The sequence below is a fragment of the Pagrus pagrus genome (assembly GCF_965226575.1).
Source record: "Pagrus pagrus genome assembly, chromosome: 22".
Lineage (NCBI taxonomy): Eukaryota > Metazoa > Chordata > Actinopteri > Spariformes > Sparidae > Pagrus > Pagrus pagrus.
In genome coordinates this window covers 309,641-328,271 of record NC_140204.1, presented here as the reverse complement: position 1 = coordinate 328,271, position 18,631 = coordinate 309,641, and the positions used below count along the sequence as shown (strand labels likewise).

At 50.5% G+C, this 18,631-nt stretch overlaps 1 protein-coding gene across 2 annotated transcripts; it reads right to left on the bottom strand.

Moving 5' to 3' along the window:
- Positions 1-231: 231 nt before the first annotated feature.
- Positions 232-18,402, bottom strand: ctc1 (CTS telomere maintenance complex component 1). Of its 2 annotated transcripts, XM_084344301.1 has the most exons (25): positions 18,138-18,400; positions 17,208-17,307; positions 16,995-17,088; positions 16,608-16,830; positions 16,200-16,438; positions 12,620-12,749; positions 12,130-12,441; positions 11,914-12,036; positions 10,890-11,119; positions 10,216-10,360; positions 9,921-10,135; positions 9,674-9,837; positions 9,472-9,586; positions 8,880-9,291; positions 8,715-8,804; positions 7,335-7,472; positions 5,834-5,880; positions 5,616-5,689; positions 3,909-4,044; positions 3,741-3,809; positions 3,444-3,603; positions 1,775-1,830; positions 945-1,101; positions 538-652; positions 232-403 (listed from the first exon to the last, which is right to left on the bottom strand). In XM_084344301.1, exons 1-25 carry the CDS (start codon positions 18,192-18,194, stop codon positions 312-314), a joined length of 3,693 nt encoding a protein of 1,230 aa, XP_084200427.1. In that variant the 5' UTR covers positions 18,195-18,400; the 3' UTR covers positions 232-311. The 2 variants fall into 2 exon arrangements, with proteins under 2 accessions (XP_084200427.1, XP_084200428.1); XM_084344302.1 differs by lacking the exon at positions 538-652 and having other exon boundaries at positions 313-403; positions 18,138-18,402.
- Positions 18,403-18,631: the final 229 nt, after the last annotated feature.

Sequence of the window (18,631 nt, the reverse complement as noted above, 5' to 3'; positions counted from 1 at the left end):
ACAGCTTTAATATTTAATAATTATTTTATTCAAGAACAAAGTCACTTCCTGTTACACTGAACACACTCAGACACAGGTGAGCTGGCTCCGCCTCTTCCTGTGTGTACAGGTTAGCTGGCCCCGCCTCTTCCTGTGTGTACAGGTGAGCCGGCCCCGCCTCTTCCTGTGTGTACAGATGGGCTCAGTCAGTGTGGAGATGCAGACAGGTGAGCTGGCCCTGCCTCCTCCTGTGTGCACAGGTGAGCTGGCCCCGCCTCCTCCTGTGTGTACAGGTGAGCTGGCCCCGCCTCTTCCTGTGTGTACAGGTGGGCTCAGTCAGTGTGGAGGTGCAGACAGGTGAGCTGCAGAGGACGAGTCATCCTGGTCATGAAGTCTCGGTCTCCTCGACTGAACCTCTTCATCTCTGAAACAAACAACAGAAGAAATCTCACCTGGTGGATCAAAACCGATCACCTGATCAATAATCAATCAACATGTCACACCTGATATAATCACATGACACAAAGCTCTCTGGGCTCCTCCCACACCTGCACCCACCTTCTGATCTGTGATTGGTTTGTTTCCTGCAGGTGAGAGAGAGCTGACAACACACAGCCTCACTGCTGCACACACACCACAGGAAGTGGACCAGAGGGTCGTCAGAGGGACACACCTGAGAGAGACAGACAGGTAAACACACACACCTGAGAGAGAGAGACAGGTATACACACACACCTGAGAGAGACAGGTAAACACACACACCTGAGAGAGAGACAGGTAAACACACACACCTGAGAGAGAGAGACAGGTAAACACACACACCTGAGAGAGACAGGTAAACACACACACCTGAGAGAGAGACAGGTAAACACACACACCTGAGAGAGACAGACAGGTAAATGTCACAACAACACTGATTGGTCAACAGATAGCTACTATGATGTAAAGCAGGAAGTGGTACTGACCAGGCTCCGCCCCCGGGGGTACACTGTGATGTGACCTCTGACCCTGAGTGCTCTCTGAAGCCCCCCCCACTGAGAATCAGCCAATCGCAGCAGAGGACGAACCAGAGCACCTGAGACCCAGACGTGAGCCTCACCTGTCCCGTCATCGATCACCAGTCTGATCAACACACACACACACACACACACACACACACACACACACACACACACACACACACACACACAGTACAGGAACACACACCATGACTGACATCACTTCCTGTTTGTACTTGATATAAAACTGATATTAATCTACAGTTTTTTTTATGCCGGGCAATAAGCCGCCAACTGGCCGTCCTTTTTGTGGCTAGGTCCACAGATTTAGACAGAAGGCGGCCTGTTTTGGTCCAATGTGACGCCTCTGAGGGTTCACTTACTGCCGCCTCCACTGCTATCTAAATCCGAGGCGTCAATGTGCCGGCAATTGTGTGAGACGGGTGGAGGTGTCGGTGACGTGCACTGTTGTGTGACCCACAGCCGGGAGTTTTCACTGTTCACTGCCAAACTTCCTGCGTCACGTCGCGTCACGTCACGTCACGTCACGTCACGTCACGTCACGTCACGTGTTTACGTCACGTCACGTCACGTCACGTGTTTACGTCTACCCCAGTGGCAGCCAAGTGGCGGCTTTTGGAAAAGGAGGAATATTACACCTCCCTTTTAGAAAGACAAGGCGGCAGGTTGCTGCCTTTTCTATCTAAACAGGGTTTGTGTTTACAGACGCGCAGTCGTCTGATCAGAGTGAAGACGTTTCTTCACTGAGTCTGAACTCAAGACAACAAGAGTCTTACTTTGCTTTGGACTGAAACAACGACGAGGTCGAACGACACCGAGGACTGCTGCAAGACTGAGAGAGAGAGAGAGAGAGAGAGAGAGAGACAGAGACAGAGAATTAAACATGTTTATTTCTGTCAAATCATAAAAAAATAAAATGTGAGGAGAAAACAAACAAACAAATCCTGATGAAGCGTTCAGCAGCAGGTCACGGTAACTCTGACTGCTGTATTGAAGGAAACTAGCTTCGTCACTTCCAACTACCTGAGGAGAGCTGCAGGCTTTTAAACTATGTGTGGGAGTGTCCTTACAGCCTGTGGGAGTGTCCTTACCAACTGTGGGAGTGTCCTTACAGACTGTGGGAGTGTCCTTACAGAGTGTGGGAGTGTCCTTACAGCCTGTGGGAGTGTCCTTACAGAGTGTGGGAGTGTCCTTACAGAGTGTGGGAGTGTCCTTACAGACTGTGGGAGTGTCCTTACAGAGTGTGGGAGTGTCCTTACAAACTGTGGGAGTGTCCTTACAGACTGTGGGAGTGTCCTTACAGACTGTGGGAGTGTCCTTGCAGAGGACAACAATGTTAACATGTTGTCCAGAGAAGACAGATGGTTTGAAAGAGGAGTAAAAGAATCCATCTATGTCAAACTGGAACGACGTCTCTGAACAGAGGAGGAGGACGAAGACATCACTGATCAGCCACCTACAATGTTGTACTGAGTTCTCTCCCGACAGCTTAACAACCATTCACACCTGGGCTCACCTGGCCTCACCCGGGCTCACCTGGCCTCACCTGGGCTTAGTGACCCACATGGAGGCCGGTAGTTTAAAAGCCTGCAGCTCCTCCAGTTAGTTAGAAGTGAAGAAGCCTCTTGATGACACGTGAAACGTCTTCAACAAACTGAAACAAGTCCAGTTGACTACGATACAGAACTTAGAGGTACCGTGACCCGGATGACTGAGAACCTTCATCAACAGAACATGTGTAGTCCTCAAGGAGGTTCTACAGGTTCTCTGTGCAGACTGTAAAGCCCACTGAGGCGGGTCACTCAGATATTGGTCTATATCAATACAACTGATTTGATTCATGGAGTCCTACTAGAACCAGTAAACCCAGAACATCCAGTAAACCCAGTAGAACCAGTAAACCCAGTAGAACCAGTAAACCCAGAAAATCCAGTAAACCCAGTAGAACCAGTAAACCCACTAGAACCAGTAAACCCAGTAGATCCAGTAAACCCAGTAGAACCAGTAAACCCAGTAGAACCAGTAAACCCAGAAAATCCAGTAAACCCAGTAGAACCAGTAAACCCAGTAGATCCAGTAAACCCAGTAGAACCAGTAAACCCAGAAAATCCAGTAAACTCAGTAGAACCAGTAGAACCAGTAAACCCATTAGAACCAGTAAACCCATTAGAACCAGTAAACCCAGAAAATCCAGTAAACCCAGTAGAACCAGTAAACCCAGAAAATCCAGTAGAACCAGTAAACCCACTAGAACCAGTAGAACCAGTAAACCCAGTAGAACCAGTATAACCAGTAAACCCAGTAAACCCACTAGAACCAGTCAACCCAGTAGAACCAGTAAACCCAGAGAATCCAGTAAACCCAGTAGAACCAGTAGAACCAGTAAACCCAGTAGAACCAGTAGAACCAGTAAACCCAGTAGAACCAGTAGAACCAGCAGGTCACCTGTACATAGACGCTCCCACACAGCGAGCAGCTCCACTGCAGCTGCAGGAACAGGAAACAAACCACATGACCTGTAACCTGACCCACAATGCACCTCTGCTCCGAGTTCACTGCCCACACACCCAGGTGCATCATGGGAGCAGGAGGAGGCCGACAGGAGCTGACAGGAAGTACAAATGGATCAATCAATTAAAAACAGATCAATCAATTAAAAACAGATCAGTCAATTAAAAACAGATCAGTCAATCAATGATATCAATACATTTATCTTACATCACTGATCAATAATCACGTTACCTAGTATCTCCGACTGTGATGACAGTTATTGAGCTGACAGGTAGATAACTGCAGTACACACTTCCTGTCCTGAAACACACACACACACACACACACACACACACACACACACACACACACATTTAATATGACATCATCTGTGTGTGCGTGTGTGTGTGTGTGTGTTACCTGGACAGCCTCCTCTGGAAATCAGACAGCAGCAGTGTGTTGCCAGGCAACAGGCCAAGAGGGTAGGGGGTGTGGCTTATGTCCAGGTACACCTGGAGACTCCTCCCACTTTGGTCACACACTGTGAGACGCGCACCTACACACACACACACACACACACACACTCATGATGAAGTTACAGTGTTATGGCGGTAGAATCGTGTCATAATGCGTGCGCACCTATCAACTGAACGTGTCACACGCGCGTGCTTTGACGCCTGCGCAGCAAGCAGCGCCTGACGTGTAATGTAGTTTCCTCATTGACTTATAATGGTCCCCCGTTCACACGCACGTTCACGCGTATGACTGCTGCACGCCGGTAATCACACTACGCGTAGTGACTACGCGTAACATTCATGCGTTTTTATGCGAACGCACGCACGCACGCACGCATGAAGATAATTGAACATTTTTGTCACACGCTCACATGTAGGCGGAAATGACGTGCGCAAACTATGTCACGCGTAACAAGATGCTGCGTGCGTATGAAGCAGCGTGCGCACGTCTGTCTGTCACTGTTTGACAAATGTTGTCACGCGTTCACACACGCGTGCGGTCGCAGTTTCTGATGTGCGACCGGAAGTTGATCTGCACCGTGCGCAACACACCGCGTACTTTGACGCCTCGCGTAGTTGGCCTTTTCATTTTATTGAAGTGTCGTCAACCAGGGGAGGCAGCAGTGAGCCAGACACTGCTGCCAGCATCTCAAAAGAAGAATGAGAAGGAGGAGAAGTGTTTTTTTTGTTATTTATATATATATATATATATATATATATATGTATGTATGTATAAAAAACGCTGCTGCTCGAGTCCTCAGTGGGACCAGGACGGTGGATCATTGATAAAAGTGCGTGCTTCCCCCGCCCCTCCCAACAAAAGTCCTGGGAGTGTGTTGCAGCTGTTCAGGTGCACAAACCTAACGCACCTCTCCAGCGGTCCCAGCAGTTCTCAATGAAGTGATCACCTGCGGGGGGCGTGGTTAACTTACAAATGTTTGTCATTGATTTTGTGTCTTATGTGAGAAACAAAGTAAAAGAAACAGCAACAGAACTCTTTCTCTGTCTTCATGGAACAAATGAATCATGTCATGTAAAAGCCTGTATGTCTGTATCTCGTATTGGATCGATGGCTCCATCTACTGGATGAACATGGAACACAGAACAACCACGCGAGGCGTTCACGTACGCGTTGTGTTGCGCACGGTGCAGATCAACTTCCGGTCGCACATCAGAAACTGCGACCGCACGCGTGTGTGAACGCGTGACAACATTTGTCAAACAGTGACAGACAGACGTGCGCACGCTGCTTCGTACGCACGCAGCTTCTTGTTACGCGTGAAATACAGTCTGCACGTAACAACGCACGCACGCACGCACGCACGCATAACAAAATTCTCATGCGTGCACACACCCGTTGCTGCGCATCTCTCTGGTTGTTTTGACATTGATATACCTTCATAACAGTGTCACTGCTGGAGGTGATTCATGATGGAGGGTGTGTGTGTGTGTGTGTGTGTGTGTGTGTGTGTGTGTGTGTGTGTGTGTGTGTGTGTGTGTGTGTGTGTGTGTGAGAGAGAGTGTGTGTGTGTGTGTGTGTGTGTGTGTGTGTGTGTGTGTGTGTGTGTGTGTGTGAGTGTGTGTGTGTGTGTGTGTGTGTGAGTGTGTGTACCTGTGTGTGTGTCTCCAGAGTCACTCAGACTGATCCTGTCACACACCAGAGCCTGAAAACACACCAGCTCACACCTGAACACACACACACACACACACACACACACACACACACACACACACACACACACTGGTCTCAGCTGTAAGTGTTTAAATGATGATCAGGCAGAATTATATTTACCTTCATGTTATATTATCAATAATCAATAGTCCATTTACCTGCAGTCCAACACCTGAGAGACAGACAGGACTGTGGGCGAGAGAGCCTGACAACAGAGAGGGAGAGGGAGAGAGAGTTACTTTACCTGTCTGTAGGTGTGTTAATCTGTCTGTAGGTGTGTTGACCTGTCTGTAGGTGTGTTGACCTGTCTGTAGGTGTGTTAATCTGTCTGTAGGTGTGTTAATCTGTCTGTAGGTGTGTTTACCTGTCTGTAGGTGTGTTGACCTGTCTGTAGGTGTGTTAATCTGTCTGTAGGTGTGTTAATCTGTCTGTAGGTGTGTTGACCTGTCTGTAGGTGTGTTAATCTGTCTGTAGGTGTGTTTACCTGTCTGTAGGTGTGTTAATCTGTCTGTAGGTGTGTTAATCTGTCTGTAGGTGTGTTGACCTGTCTGTAGGTGTGTTAATCTGTCTGTAGGTGTGTTAATCTGTCTGTAGGTGTGTTGACCTGTCTGTAGGTGTGTTAATCTGTCTGTAGGTGTGTTAATCTGTCTGTAGGTGTGTTGACCTGTCTGTAGGTGTGTTAATCTGTCTGTAGGTGTGTTTACCTGTCTGTAGGTGTGTTAATCTGTCTGTAGGTGTGTTAATCTGTCTGTAGGTGTGTTGACCTGTCTGTAGGTGTGTTAATCTGTCTGTAGGTGTGTTAATCTGTCTGTAAGTGTGTTAATCTGTCTGTAGGTGTGTTGACCTGTCTGTAAGTGTGTTAATCTGTCTGTAGGTGTGTTTACCTGTCTGTAGGTGTGTTTACCTGTCTGTAGGTGTGTTAATCTTTCTGTAGGTGTGTTAATCTGTCTGTAGGTGTGTTAAACTGTCTGTAGGTGTGTTCCTGTCTGTAGGTGTGTTTACCTGTCTGTAGGTGTGTTAATCTGTCTGTAGGTGTGTTAATCTGTCTGTAGGTGTGTTTACCTGTCTGTAGGTGTGTTTACCTGTCTGTAGCTGTGTTAATCTGTCTGTAGGTGTGTTAATCTGTCTGTAGGTGTGTTGACCTGTCTGTAGGTGTGTTAATCTGTCTGTAGGTGTGTTAATCTGTCTGTAGGTGTGTTGACCTGTCTGTAGGTGTGTTAATCTGTCTGTAGGTGTGTTGACCTGTCTGTAAGTGTGTTAATCTGTCTGTAGGTGTGTTGACCTGTCTGTAAGTGTGTTAATCTGTCTGTAGGTGTGTTTACCTGTCCGTAGGTGTGTTTACCTGTCTGTAGGTGTGTTAATCTTTCTGTAGGTGTGTTAATCTGTCTGTAGGTGTGTTAAACTGTCTGTAGGTGTGTTCCTGTCTGTAGGTGTGTTAATCTGTCTGTAGGTGTGTTAATCTGTCTGTAGGTGTGTTTACCTGTCTGTAGGTGTGTTTACCTGTCTGTAGCTGTGTTAATCTGTCTGTAGGTGTGTTAATCTGTCTGTAGGTGTGTGTTTACCTGTCTGTAGGTGTGTTAATCTGTCTGCAGGTGTGTTTGACCTGTCTGTAGGTGTGTTCCTGTCTGTAGGTGTGTTCCTGTCTGTAGGTGTGTTTACCTGTCTGTAGGTGGGCAGTAGCAGTGGGCGTGTCAGAGTGTGGAACCTCCAATCAGGTCTGACCTGAAGGGTGGAGTCAGTGTGGAGCTCCACCCCGCTCCGCCCAGAAACACCACAGCCAATCAGAACACTGGGATCCTGATGGACAGACACAAAATAAATCAAAACTGGCTCCAGATGTTATAATAACCATCATTTTACCTGTGTGTTAGGGGTGGGCGACATATGCAAAAAATAATATCTCAATATTTTTCTGGATTTTGGTGAAACGATAATCAGTCTATCCTTTAAAATGTGATTGGAACTGTCTGAGTCAGCGCTTGTGTCCACCAAACACGTTTTTAGCGCTGAGAGCACTCAAACTCATTTTTTTAGGCCCACGTAGGCCGACTGGTCGTGTGACTGAGTTCCCGTCCACACAGACGAAAATTAGATTTTTTTCCTCCGTCTTCCTCGACATCGTTTCAAGAATATTTGCGTCCAGACCGATCCACTGCTAACGACTGAAAACGCTGTAGTTCATACTCCAGGCGAAGAAGGACTGTGCGAGCACAAAAAGCTTGAGCACTATAAACAAACAGACAGCAGACAGGAAACCGAACAGAAACCAGAACCGTTTGTGTGGACCGATGATGAGGTCGAACTGCTGCTGCGACTCACACTCCACTACAAGAAACACGAACACAAGCATGCAGTCCGCCATTGTTGTTGTTGTTGTTGTTATGAGACGTCGCAGGGGTCTGCAGGTGTGTTTACCTGTGTGTCTGCAGGTGTATCGACCTGTGTGTCTGCAGGTGTGTTTACCTGTGTGTCTGCAGGTGTATCGACCTGTGTGTCTGCAGGTGTATCGGCCTGCGTGTCTGCAGGTGTGTTTACCTGCGTGTCTGCAGGTGTGTTTACCTGTGTGTCTGCAGGTGTGTTTACCTGTGTGTTAGCAGGTGTGTTTACCTGTGTGTCTGCAGGTGTATCGACCTGCGTGTCTGCAGGTGTGTTTACCTGCGTGTCTGCAGGTGTGTTTACCTGCGTGTCTGCAGGTGTGTTTACCTGTGTGTTAGCAGGTGTGTTTACCTGTGTGTCTGCAGGTGTATCGACCTGTGTGTCTGCTGGTGTGTTTACCTGTGTGTCTGCAGGTGTGTTTACCTGTGTGTCTGCTGGTGTGTTTACCTGTGTGTCTGCAGGTGTGTTTACCTGTGCGTCTGCAGGTGTGTTTACCTGTGCGTCTGCAGGTGTGTTTACCTGTGCGTCTGCAGGTGTATTTACCTGTGTGTCTGCAGGTGTATTTACCTGTGTGTCTGCAGGTGTGTTTACCTGTGTGTCTGCAGGTGTGTTTACCTGTGTGTCTGCAGGTGTGTTTACCTGTGTGTCTACAGGTGTATTTACCTGTGTGTTAGCAGCGATGAGTCTGTAGAAAGATCCTGGTTGGAGGAGAGGAAACCAGCGTGCTGACACACCTGAAAACACCAGGACCACCTGCACACAGGTAACCAGGTCACACAGGTGCATCATGGGATGTCTCAGGTGATGAGGCGTGTTGATATTTCTCACCTTGTTCTCCTTCTCTGTCTCTGTCTCTCTGTCCGTCATTGGTCCGTTCTTCGGGTCCCGCCCCCAGCTGATCACTGGACCAATCACAGCGGCTCTGACAGAGAAGCACAGCATCAGCCCCGTCTCCCCTTCATTTAACCCCGCCCCCGTGTTCCTCCAGGCCACGCCCTCCTTATGCTCCACCCTAATCACCACGGAGACACAAGGTCGGGAGCCCCCGCCCACAGGGCCGGTCGTTACGGTAACGGAGGAGGAGTCAGAGTGGGAGGAGTCTGGTTCTTCTTCCTCTCTCCTTCTCTTCCTCCCTGCAGTCTGACCTCCTGACCCCTCCCCCTTCTGTCGCAGGTGTGTAACCATGGCAACAGATGGATTCAGGATGTGGAGGCGGTCGAGAGAAAACTGCAGGTAGACTCTGTCACACACACACACACACACACACACACGCACACGCACACGCACACGCACACACACATTACTTCATTTGATATAATTAATACAACATTGTATAATGCGTGCGTGTGTGTGTGTGTGTGTGTGTGTGTGTGTGTGTGTGTGTGTGTGTGTGTGTGTGTGTGTGTGTGTGTGTGTGTACCTGCAGTGTTTGTGTGTGATGTACTTGTCCTGGTCCAGGTGTTGGTGGGAGGGGAAATCTGATTGGATGAACCTCTCTGTTACCATGGTGAACTGCTGGACACACACCAGACACCCTGCAGCACACACACACACACACACAGTGTTCAGGCTGTGAGGTGACCTTTGACCTGTGTGTTTGTGTGTGTGTGTGTGTGTGGTACCGATCCAGGCGGTGTTGAAGGCCGCCCTCTGACCTCCCTTGTCTTCCTCTCTGGTTTCCGTGACGACACAGGCCACAGCTCCCGTGCCGTCTCTCAGCTGCAGAGTTTGTTCAGACGTCTGTGACGGCAGCTCCAACACTCCCACCACCAGCAGGGGGCGCCGCCTGCAGACCAGAGGGAGGGAAGACACTGTCTCCTCAGTAGGAGCTCAGCTCTGTCCTGTATGTGTCCACAGGTCACACTTTACCTGAGGCTGTCTCCAGGCTGGGGGTTGTCCTGGAGGTCAGAGGTCAGAGTCCTGCAGGACCAGGCCAGAGCTGTGTTGATCTGAGAGCTGCTCAGACTGGATCCACCAGGAGGCAGCAGAGAGCCCAGAGACACTGAAGACCAGCAGTCTGACTGGAGACACTGAAGGAGCTCTGAGACACTGAGGGACTGATGGACCGCAGGGTCGGCACTGTACTGTAGGGACAGAGGACAGAGAGAGGACACAGTGAGGACACTGTACTGTGGAGACACAGAGACACTTCAGGTGTATCTACCTGTGTCAGGGGACAGGTGTGAGGCTCGTCCAACATCTCTGAGTAGATGTCCCTCCTTCCTCTTCCTACTCGTGTCCTCACAAACTTCATCAGCCTCCAGGACAACTCACAAACACACTGCTGCTTCACCACACTGGGAACCAGACTGGAGACACACAGACAGACAGAGACAGAGACAGACAGACAGAGAGAGAGAGACAGACAGAGACAGAGACAGAGACAGAGACAGAGACAGAGACAGACAGAGACAGAGAGACAGACAGACAGACAGAGACACACAGACAGAGACAGAGACAGACAGAGAGACAGAGAGAGAGACAGAGAGACAGAGAGAGACACAGACAGAGACAGACAGAGACAGACAGACAGAGACAGAGAGACAGAGACAGACAGAGACAGACAGAGACAGACACACAGAGACAGGCAGACAGACAGACACACAGACAGAGGCAGACAGAGACAGAGACAGAGAGACAGGCAGACAGACAGAGACAGACAGACAGACAGACACACAGAGGCAGAGGCAGAGGCAGACAGAGACAGAGACAGAGAGACAGACAGAGACAGAGACAGACAGAGAGACAGAGACAGAGACAGAGACAGACAGACAGGTAAATGATCAGCTGTACAGTAACAGTTCCTCGTCCTCCATCTTTGATGAACACTCTCCTCACCTGTGTGTGAGCTGTGAGCTCAGGTGACAGGTCCACAGGTACTCAGACACGTCCATGTTATTCTCCAGCAGTAACCGTGGTAACACTCCGTCACCGGGGCACCTGGAGTCAGGTGGTGACCCCCCCACCCTGCTGAAGGCAGTGACCCTGAGGCTGGAGCGCAGACAGGTGCAAAGCATGCTGGGAGGAAAGTCAGGACAAGGCCGGTACAGGAAGTGGACGTGATGGAGCTGCAGAGAACATTCAATAAAACTTTATTACTTAACACTGGCACCTGCACAAACACCTTCACTGTGACGCACCTTCACTGTGGTACACCTTCACTGTGACGCACCTTCACTGTGGTACACCTTCACTGTGGTACACCTTCACTGTGACTCACCTCCACAGTGACTCACCTCCACAGGGACTCACCTCCACACCTGCACAGTGACTCACCTCCACAGTGACTCACCTCCACAGGGACTCACCTCCACAGTGACTCACCTCTACAGTGACTCACCTCTACAGTGACTCACCTCCAGTGACTCACCTCTACAGTGACTCACCTGCACAGTGACTCACCTGCACAGTGACTCACCTGCACAGTGACTCACCTGCACAGTGACTCACCTCTACAGTGACTCACCTGCACAGTGACTCACCTGCACAGTGACTCACCTGCACAGTGACTCACCTCTACAGGGACTCACCTCCACAGTGACTCACCTCTACAGTGACTCACCTGCACAGTGACTCACCTCCACAGTGACTCACCTCTACAGTGACTCACCTCTACAGTGACTCACCTCCAGTGACTCACCTCCACAGTGACTCACCTCTACAGTGACTCACCTCTACAGTGACTCACCTCCAGTGACTCACCTCTACAGTGACTCACCTGCACAGTGACTCACCTGCACAGTGACTCACCTGCACAGTGACTCACCTCTACAGTGACTCACCTCTACAGTGACTCACCTGCACAGTGACTCACCTGCACAGTGACTCACCTCTACAGTGACTCACCTGCACAGTGACTCACCTCTACAGAGTCTCCTGCTCTCAGTTTCCTCCTCAGCGTCGGCTGATAAACCAGGCACAGACCCACCTTCCCGTCAATCACATACAGCCCCGCCCCCTCGCTCACCACCTCAGTCACCGTGCCCTACCAGAGGAGAGGGGTGGAGCTTATCACTCAGGTAACACTGACAGGTAACATTCTCTCAGCCAATCAGAGCTCAGCGTCTCTGTGTTTTACCTGGTAACTGATGACTCTGGACGGTTTCATCTTGACAGCTGATTGAACAGTGACCTTCTCAGGCTCCGCCTCCTCACAGTCATCATCATCATCGACATGTGACATCATCAGGGGAGGGGGCGTGTTCACCTGTGAGTCAGTGTGTGTGTTGTCTCCAGGAGTGTGTGTGTAGTTTGTGTGTATTTCAGACTGATCGGTCACACACAGGATGTTGTTTCCTCTCCAGCCTCGTAGGACACACACACGCAGCGCCGTCACACACACACTCTGACCAACACACACACACTGAGTCCACCACAACCTGCTGCTGTCCTGTGGACACACACACACACACACACACACACACACACACACACACACACACACACACACACAGACACACAGGTTCACCATCACTCAGCTGATCAGTGATCAGTTTTAGTGACTGACTTCATGTTCACAGTCAGAGTGGTCGTGTTCGTCACTGCAGGTACCTGAGACACAAACACACCTTGACCAGGACGGCCACACTGAGACACCCGTCTGTCACACTGAAGCAGAAGAAGGTCGTTCCTGCCACAACCAGCAGAGGGCAGACTGAAGCCACCCGACCACAGACAGAGACACGCTGTCCACGAGTCCTGAGAGACACACAGGGGGAGGGAGGGACATGAGGAGGGACAGACAGGAGGAGGGAGAGACAGACAGGAGGAGGGACAGACAGGAGGAGGGACAGGCAGGAGGAGGGAGAGACAGGAGGAGGGACAGGCAGGAGGAGGGAGAGACAGACAGGAGGAGGGACAGACAGGAGGAGGGAGGGACATGAGGAGGGAGAGACAGACAGGAGGAGGGACAGACAGGAGGAGGAGAGACAGACAGGAGGAGGGAGGGACAGGAGGAGAGACAGGTAGGAGGAAGGAGAGACAGACAGGAGGAGAGAGAGACAGGCAGGAGGGACAGGAGGAAGGAGAGACAGGAGGAGAGACAGACAGGAGGAGGGAGAGACAGGAGGGGGAGAGACAGGGGGAGGGACAGGCAGGAGGAGGAGAGACAGGCAGGAGGAGGAGAGACAGACAGGAGGAGGGAGGGACAGGAGGAGGGAGGGACAGGAGGAGAGACAGACAGGAGGAAGGAGAGACAGACAGGAGGAGAGAGAGACAGGCAGGAGGGACAGGAGGAGGGAGAGACAGCAGGAGAGACAGACAGGAGGAGGGAGAGACAGGAGGAGGAGAGACAGACAGGAGGAGGGAGAGACAGACAGGAGGAGGGAGAGACAGGCAGGAGGAGGAGAGACAGACAGGAGGAGGGAGAGACAGGAGGAGGAGAGACAGACGGAGGAGAGACAGACAGGAGGAGGGAGAGACAGACAGGAGGAGAGACAGACAGGAGGGGGAGAGACAGGAGGAGGAGAGACAGACAGGAGGAGGGACAGACAGGAGGAGGGAGAGACAGGAGGAGGGACAGGCAGGAGGAGGGAGAGACAGGAGGAGGGAGGGACAGAAGGAGGAGGAGAGACAGGCAGGAGGAGGGACAGGCAGGAGGAGGGAGAGACAGGAGGAGGGAGGGACAGAAGGAGGAGGAGAGACAGGCAGGAGGAGGAGAGACAGACAGGAGGAGGGAGAGACAGGAGGAGGAGAGACAGACAGGAGGAGGGAGAGACAGACAGGAGGAGGGACAGACAGGAGGAGGGAGAGACAGGAGGAGGGAGAGACAGACAGGAGGAGGGACAGACAGGAGGAGGGACAGGCAGGAGGAGGGAGAGACAGGAGGAGGGAGGGACAGACAGGAGGAGGGACAGGCAGGAGGAGGGAGAGACAGGAGGAGGGAGGGACAGAAGGAGGAGGAGAGACAGGCAGGAGGAGGAGAGACAGACAGGAGGAGGGAGAGACAGGAGGAGGAGAGACAGACAGGAGGAGGGACAGACAGGAGGAGGGAGAGACAGGAGGAGGGAGAGACAGACAGGAGGAGGGACAGACAGGAGGAGGGACAGGCAGGAGGAGGGAGAGACAGGAGGAGGGAGGGACAGACAGGAGGAGGGACAGGCAGGAGGAGGGAGAGACAGGAGGAGGGAGGGACAGAAGGAGGAGGAGAGACAGGCAGGAGGAGGAGAGACAGACAGGAGGAGGGAGAGACAGGAGGAGGAGAGACAGACAGGAGGGGGAGAGACAGGGGGAGGGACAGGCAGGAGGAGGAGAGACAGGAGGAGGGAGAGACAGACAGGAGGAGGGACAGGCAGGAGGAGGAGAGACAGACAGGAGGGGGAGAGACAGGGGAGAGACAGGCAGGAGGAGGAGAGACAGGAGGAGGGAGAGACAGACAGGAGGAGGGAGAGACAGGAGGAGGAGAGACAGACAGGAGGGGGAGAGACAGGGGGAGGGACAGACAGGAGGAGGGAGAGACAGACAGGAGGAGGGAGAGACAGGAGGAGGAGAGACAGACAGGAGGGGGAGAGACAGGGGGAGGGACAGGCAGGAGGAGGAGAGACAGGAGGAGGGAGAGACAGGAGGAGGGACAGGCAGGAGGAGGAGAGACAGGAGGAGGGAGAGACAGGAGGAGGAGAGACAGACAGGAGGAGGGAGAGACAGGAGGAGGAGGAGACAGGAGGAGGGGGGAGAGACAGACAGACAGATCTGTGATGCTTCGTTGTCTTCAGACTTGAGTACAGTGGCTGTGTCTCAGTTCAGGGCTGCAGCCCTCGAAGTGCATTTGAAGGCCAGTTATGTCACAACGCTGATGAAGGCTCCTTCAGATGCAGCCTGCCCTTCCCTCTTTTCGGAGGACGCATTGCTACTATCCTTCGCGGCCTCACATATCCCAAGATCCTTTGCGCACCGCTGCTCAGTCCCGAAACAGAAGAGGAAGCAAGAGAAAATGGCGACATCAAGTGGTGCAGACATGACACTCAGATGTCAGTAATGGGTTTATACTCGGTTTTTAGTAATTTGAACATCTAATGGCAGATGTGTTAAACTTCAAGGGACTATAAAACCTCCAGATGTTAACTGTCAGTTAAAACACGTGACGCTGGTGATGCTGTGGTAAATATAGTTGTTATTCACCAGCTGGTTCATGTTTATGTTGATGATTCAATTTAGATTTGACACATTTTGTAGTTAGTTTTTGTACACACACAAATAAATGTACGTTTGATAGATTTGAACCAGAACAGACTTTAATGCATCTCTTCATTCACAACTGTGACGTAAAGTATCCTCTGTTCTTTAAATTACAGACTTATAACAGCAACAATAATGTTTAAAGCAAGAAATAATGCGCTGCCTGAAAACATTCAAAACATGTTTCCAGATAGAGAATAAATATCATCTGAGAGAAAAACTACATTTTAAACAACCTTGTGTACGCACTGCTCTTAACAGCATGTATCAGTCTGTGTCACTGTGGAAACCAGAAGAGCTACACAGTTTAGAAACAGATACAAGAACTCCTGACAAATATAACAACAAGGAGCTCTAAACAACTCTATTTATTTCCTGTATGTATTTCTTCTTATATTTCTGCTCCTGATATGAAACAATATGTACAATACAAATATAACTGACTGCAGTCACGGCTGGTTCGTGGATAATTGAATATGTTATGGTGGTATATGGGAGTGACTGGTGAATTAATTGTTTTGAGTTTAGGATATTGTAGGAGGCTAGTTTAAGTATGCCTTGATTTCTGTTTATTAATTGTTTTGTTGTATTTATTCATTATTCTGTATTTTATTTGTATTTTATGTTTTTGTGTTGTATTTTATGTTATGTTGTGAGGAAGTTGTGAAGAAGGGACGGGACTAAAGCTTCCTGCTTCCTCCTGTTCCCTCTCGAACATTATTTGTTGTTCTGACATTTCATTTTGATGGCTACTTGTTGTTGTTGTTCGAGATAAAACCAAACAATAAACAAGAAGGGCCGGTGGGCTACATCTGGTGGCCAACCAGGAAATGCTCCGATGGCTCGACCGTCCCATTTAACAATGGTTGACGCAGCCTTCAAGGTCTCTCCGAAGGACCCGGCCTTCGTGGGCTGCAGCCCCTGAATTGGGACACAGCCTGTGTCACCTCAGAGGTCAGAGGTCATGTGACTCACCTGTTGTGAAGTAAACCTGCAGCATCTCTCACTCCAACTGTTCCGCTAAGCTCCGCCTCTCCTCCAGGACTAGCAGCCAATCCCTGCTCAGGAGCAGGACACAGCAGAACAGGAGAACCAATCAGCTCCACGTAGCCTTCTTCCTTGTCCTGGTGCTGCCCCGGGGCATTCTGGGGGATGTAGTTCCAGTGAGGGAGGAAGACAGCCTGATTCAGCCACAGAGGAGAGGGAGACAGGCACTGGAGAGAGACACACAGACGGACAGACGGACAGGTGAGACTATAGAGAAGCTGTCTCCTTCAGACCCTGAACGCATCACACTTCAGGTGTCTCCTCCAGACCCTGAACGCATCACGCCTCAGGTGTCTCCTTCAGACCCTGAACGCATCACACAGGCATCAGACTCACCTCACACCTGACGCTGCCGCTGGTGTCCATCAGCCTCCACTCTCCGCCCCGCCCCTCTCTCAGACAGCCAATGAGCAGCAGGTTGACCCGCGGCAGAGCCCGGTGAACCGGCAGAGAAAGCTCCGCCTCCTTGGCCCACGCTCGCTGCTGATTGGTGCTCCAGGACAGGTTACTGACACAGGCCAGGTGCTGACGGGAGATCAGCTCTGAGACAGAGACGGGCCTGGTGACGAGGTCACAACAACAACAACAACAACAACAACAGTAAACACAAACAAACTGTTACAGTGTCAGTAAAATACACACACACACACACACACACACATTAATACAGATCATATTGATGATGATGATGATGACGGTGATGGTGATGAAGAGCTGTGGTACCTGTAGCTGACAGGTAAGGTGTGTGTGACACACATGTTCTCCTGTATCTTCTCCACCACACACACACTCAGCTGATGAGGACACACACGTCCACCTGAAACACAAACACCACACGCCTGTTTCCATAGCAACGCGGGCCAGTGTTGGCGGTAAACCGGTTCATGTCACCTCCACGCAGATGTTTGACACCCAGACTGTGATTGGCTGACTGACCTGTCAATGAGGCGTCAGCAGCAGGAGGGGCGGGGCCAGAGAGCAGAGGGTGTATGTTGTGTGTGATGAAGCTGAAGATCTCCTTCAACCAGGAGGACTCCTGCAGGACAACAGACACAGACACACAGAGACAGAGACACAGAGAGACAGAGACACAGAGAGACACAGAGACACAGACACACAGAGACAGAGACAGAGACACAGAGAGACACAGACAGACACAGAGACAGAGACAGAGACACACAGAGACAGAGACACAGAGAGACACAGAGAGACGCAGACAGCAGACAGACACAGACATCATGAAAGCAGTGAACTGTAGAGAACATTAGAGGTCTGTGGTCCAGAACTTGTTGGCTCTGCTCGGTTCTGAACTGTTCTGACAGTTTGGACTGAGGTGACTGAACTCTCGGCTGATTCTGTGTCTGTTGTCTCCTGAAGACGTGTGTGCTCATTAACTGTTTGTGTCTGACTCCAGTTTGAGCTTCATTGTCACTAAATAAAATCATTGATTGATTCTGATTTAATGATCATTTATCACTGTTAACTTCCTGTTTCTGTTCAGATCAGCAGATAAAACCATCAATATTCCGATGATTCACTTCTCATTAATGTCATTAATGTCGGTGGTGATCAGGTCATTGATCCGTATTTCATGACTGGTTGAGTGATTGCTTGTTGACACGCTGGTTATCAGCGCTCATCATGTGTCTGTTCGCTTCAGTTTCACACAGTTATAAGTTCTGTTCTGTCGGTCACATGTGGGCCGATCTCAGCAGGACACCTGACTCAGTGTAGAAACGTCTCTTGTCCCCCTGTGTCTCGTCTCTGCTGTCCCTGATGAGCTAAACATCTTTAAATCAACTCATTTCTAAACGGAGTGTCGGCTGTGGACGCTACAAACGGAAGTGAAGGACTTGATATACTGACGGCTTCTCCGCCGGCTCCGAACTGGTCCAGGAGCAGCTGCAGCGGGTCCAGGTCCATGTTGATCCGGTTCACTGACGGCTGACCTCAGCTTTCATTACACGTTACAGATAAAAACGTGTGCGTGATGTAAACTTCCCGCTCAATCCCGCAACGAGCCTTCAGACCCACTTCCTGTTGAAGTACGGGGTCCGGACAGGCTCACAGCAGACTGCAGGCACAGGACGCGCAAACCCAGCTAGCAGGAATGTTCCCACAGCACGGGCTAACATTCATACAAGCTCTGATAATGACTTAAAACGTTTAAAAATGTTCCTCTAACGTTTAATGTCAACAGAGGAAGAACGTTTCAGGTGCGACACTGTGAGGATGTTTCAGGTGAGACACTGAGGATGTTTCAGGTGAGACACTGTGAGAATGTTTCAGGTGCGACACTGAGGATGTTTCAGGTGAGACACTGTGAGGATGTTTCAGGTGAGACACTGAGGATGTTTCAG

Coding starts and splice junctions, on each gene's coding strand:
- ctc1 (XM_084344301.1), bottom strand. CDS start 18,194: ATGGACCTGGACCCGCTGCAGCTGCTCCTGGACCAGTTCGGAGCCGGC. Junction 12,037..12,129: donor CCAGAGTCATCAGTTACCAG/GTAAAACACAGA, acceptor CTCCTCTGGTAG/GGCACGGTGACTGAGGTGGT. Junction 4,045..5,615: donor CTCTGGAGACACACACACAG/GTACACACACTC, acceptor GTGTGTGTGTAG/GTGCGCGTCTCACAGTGTGT.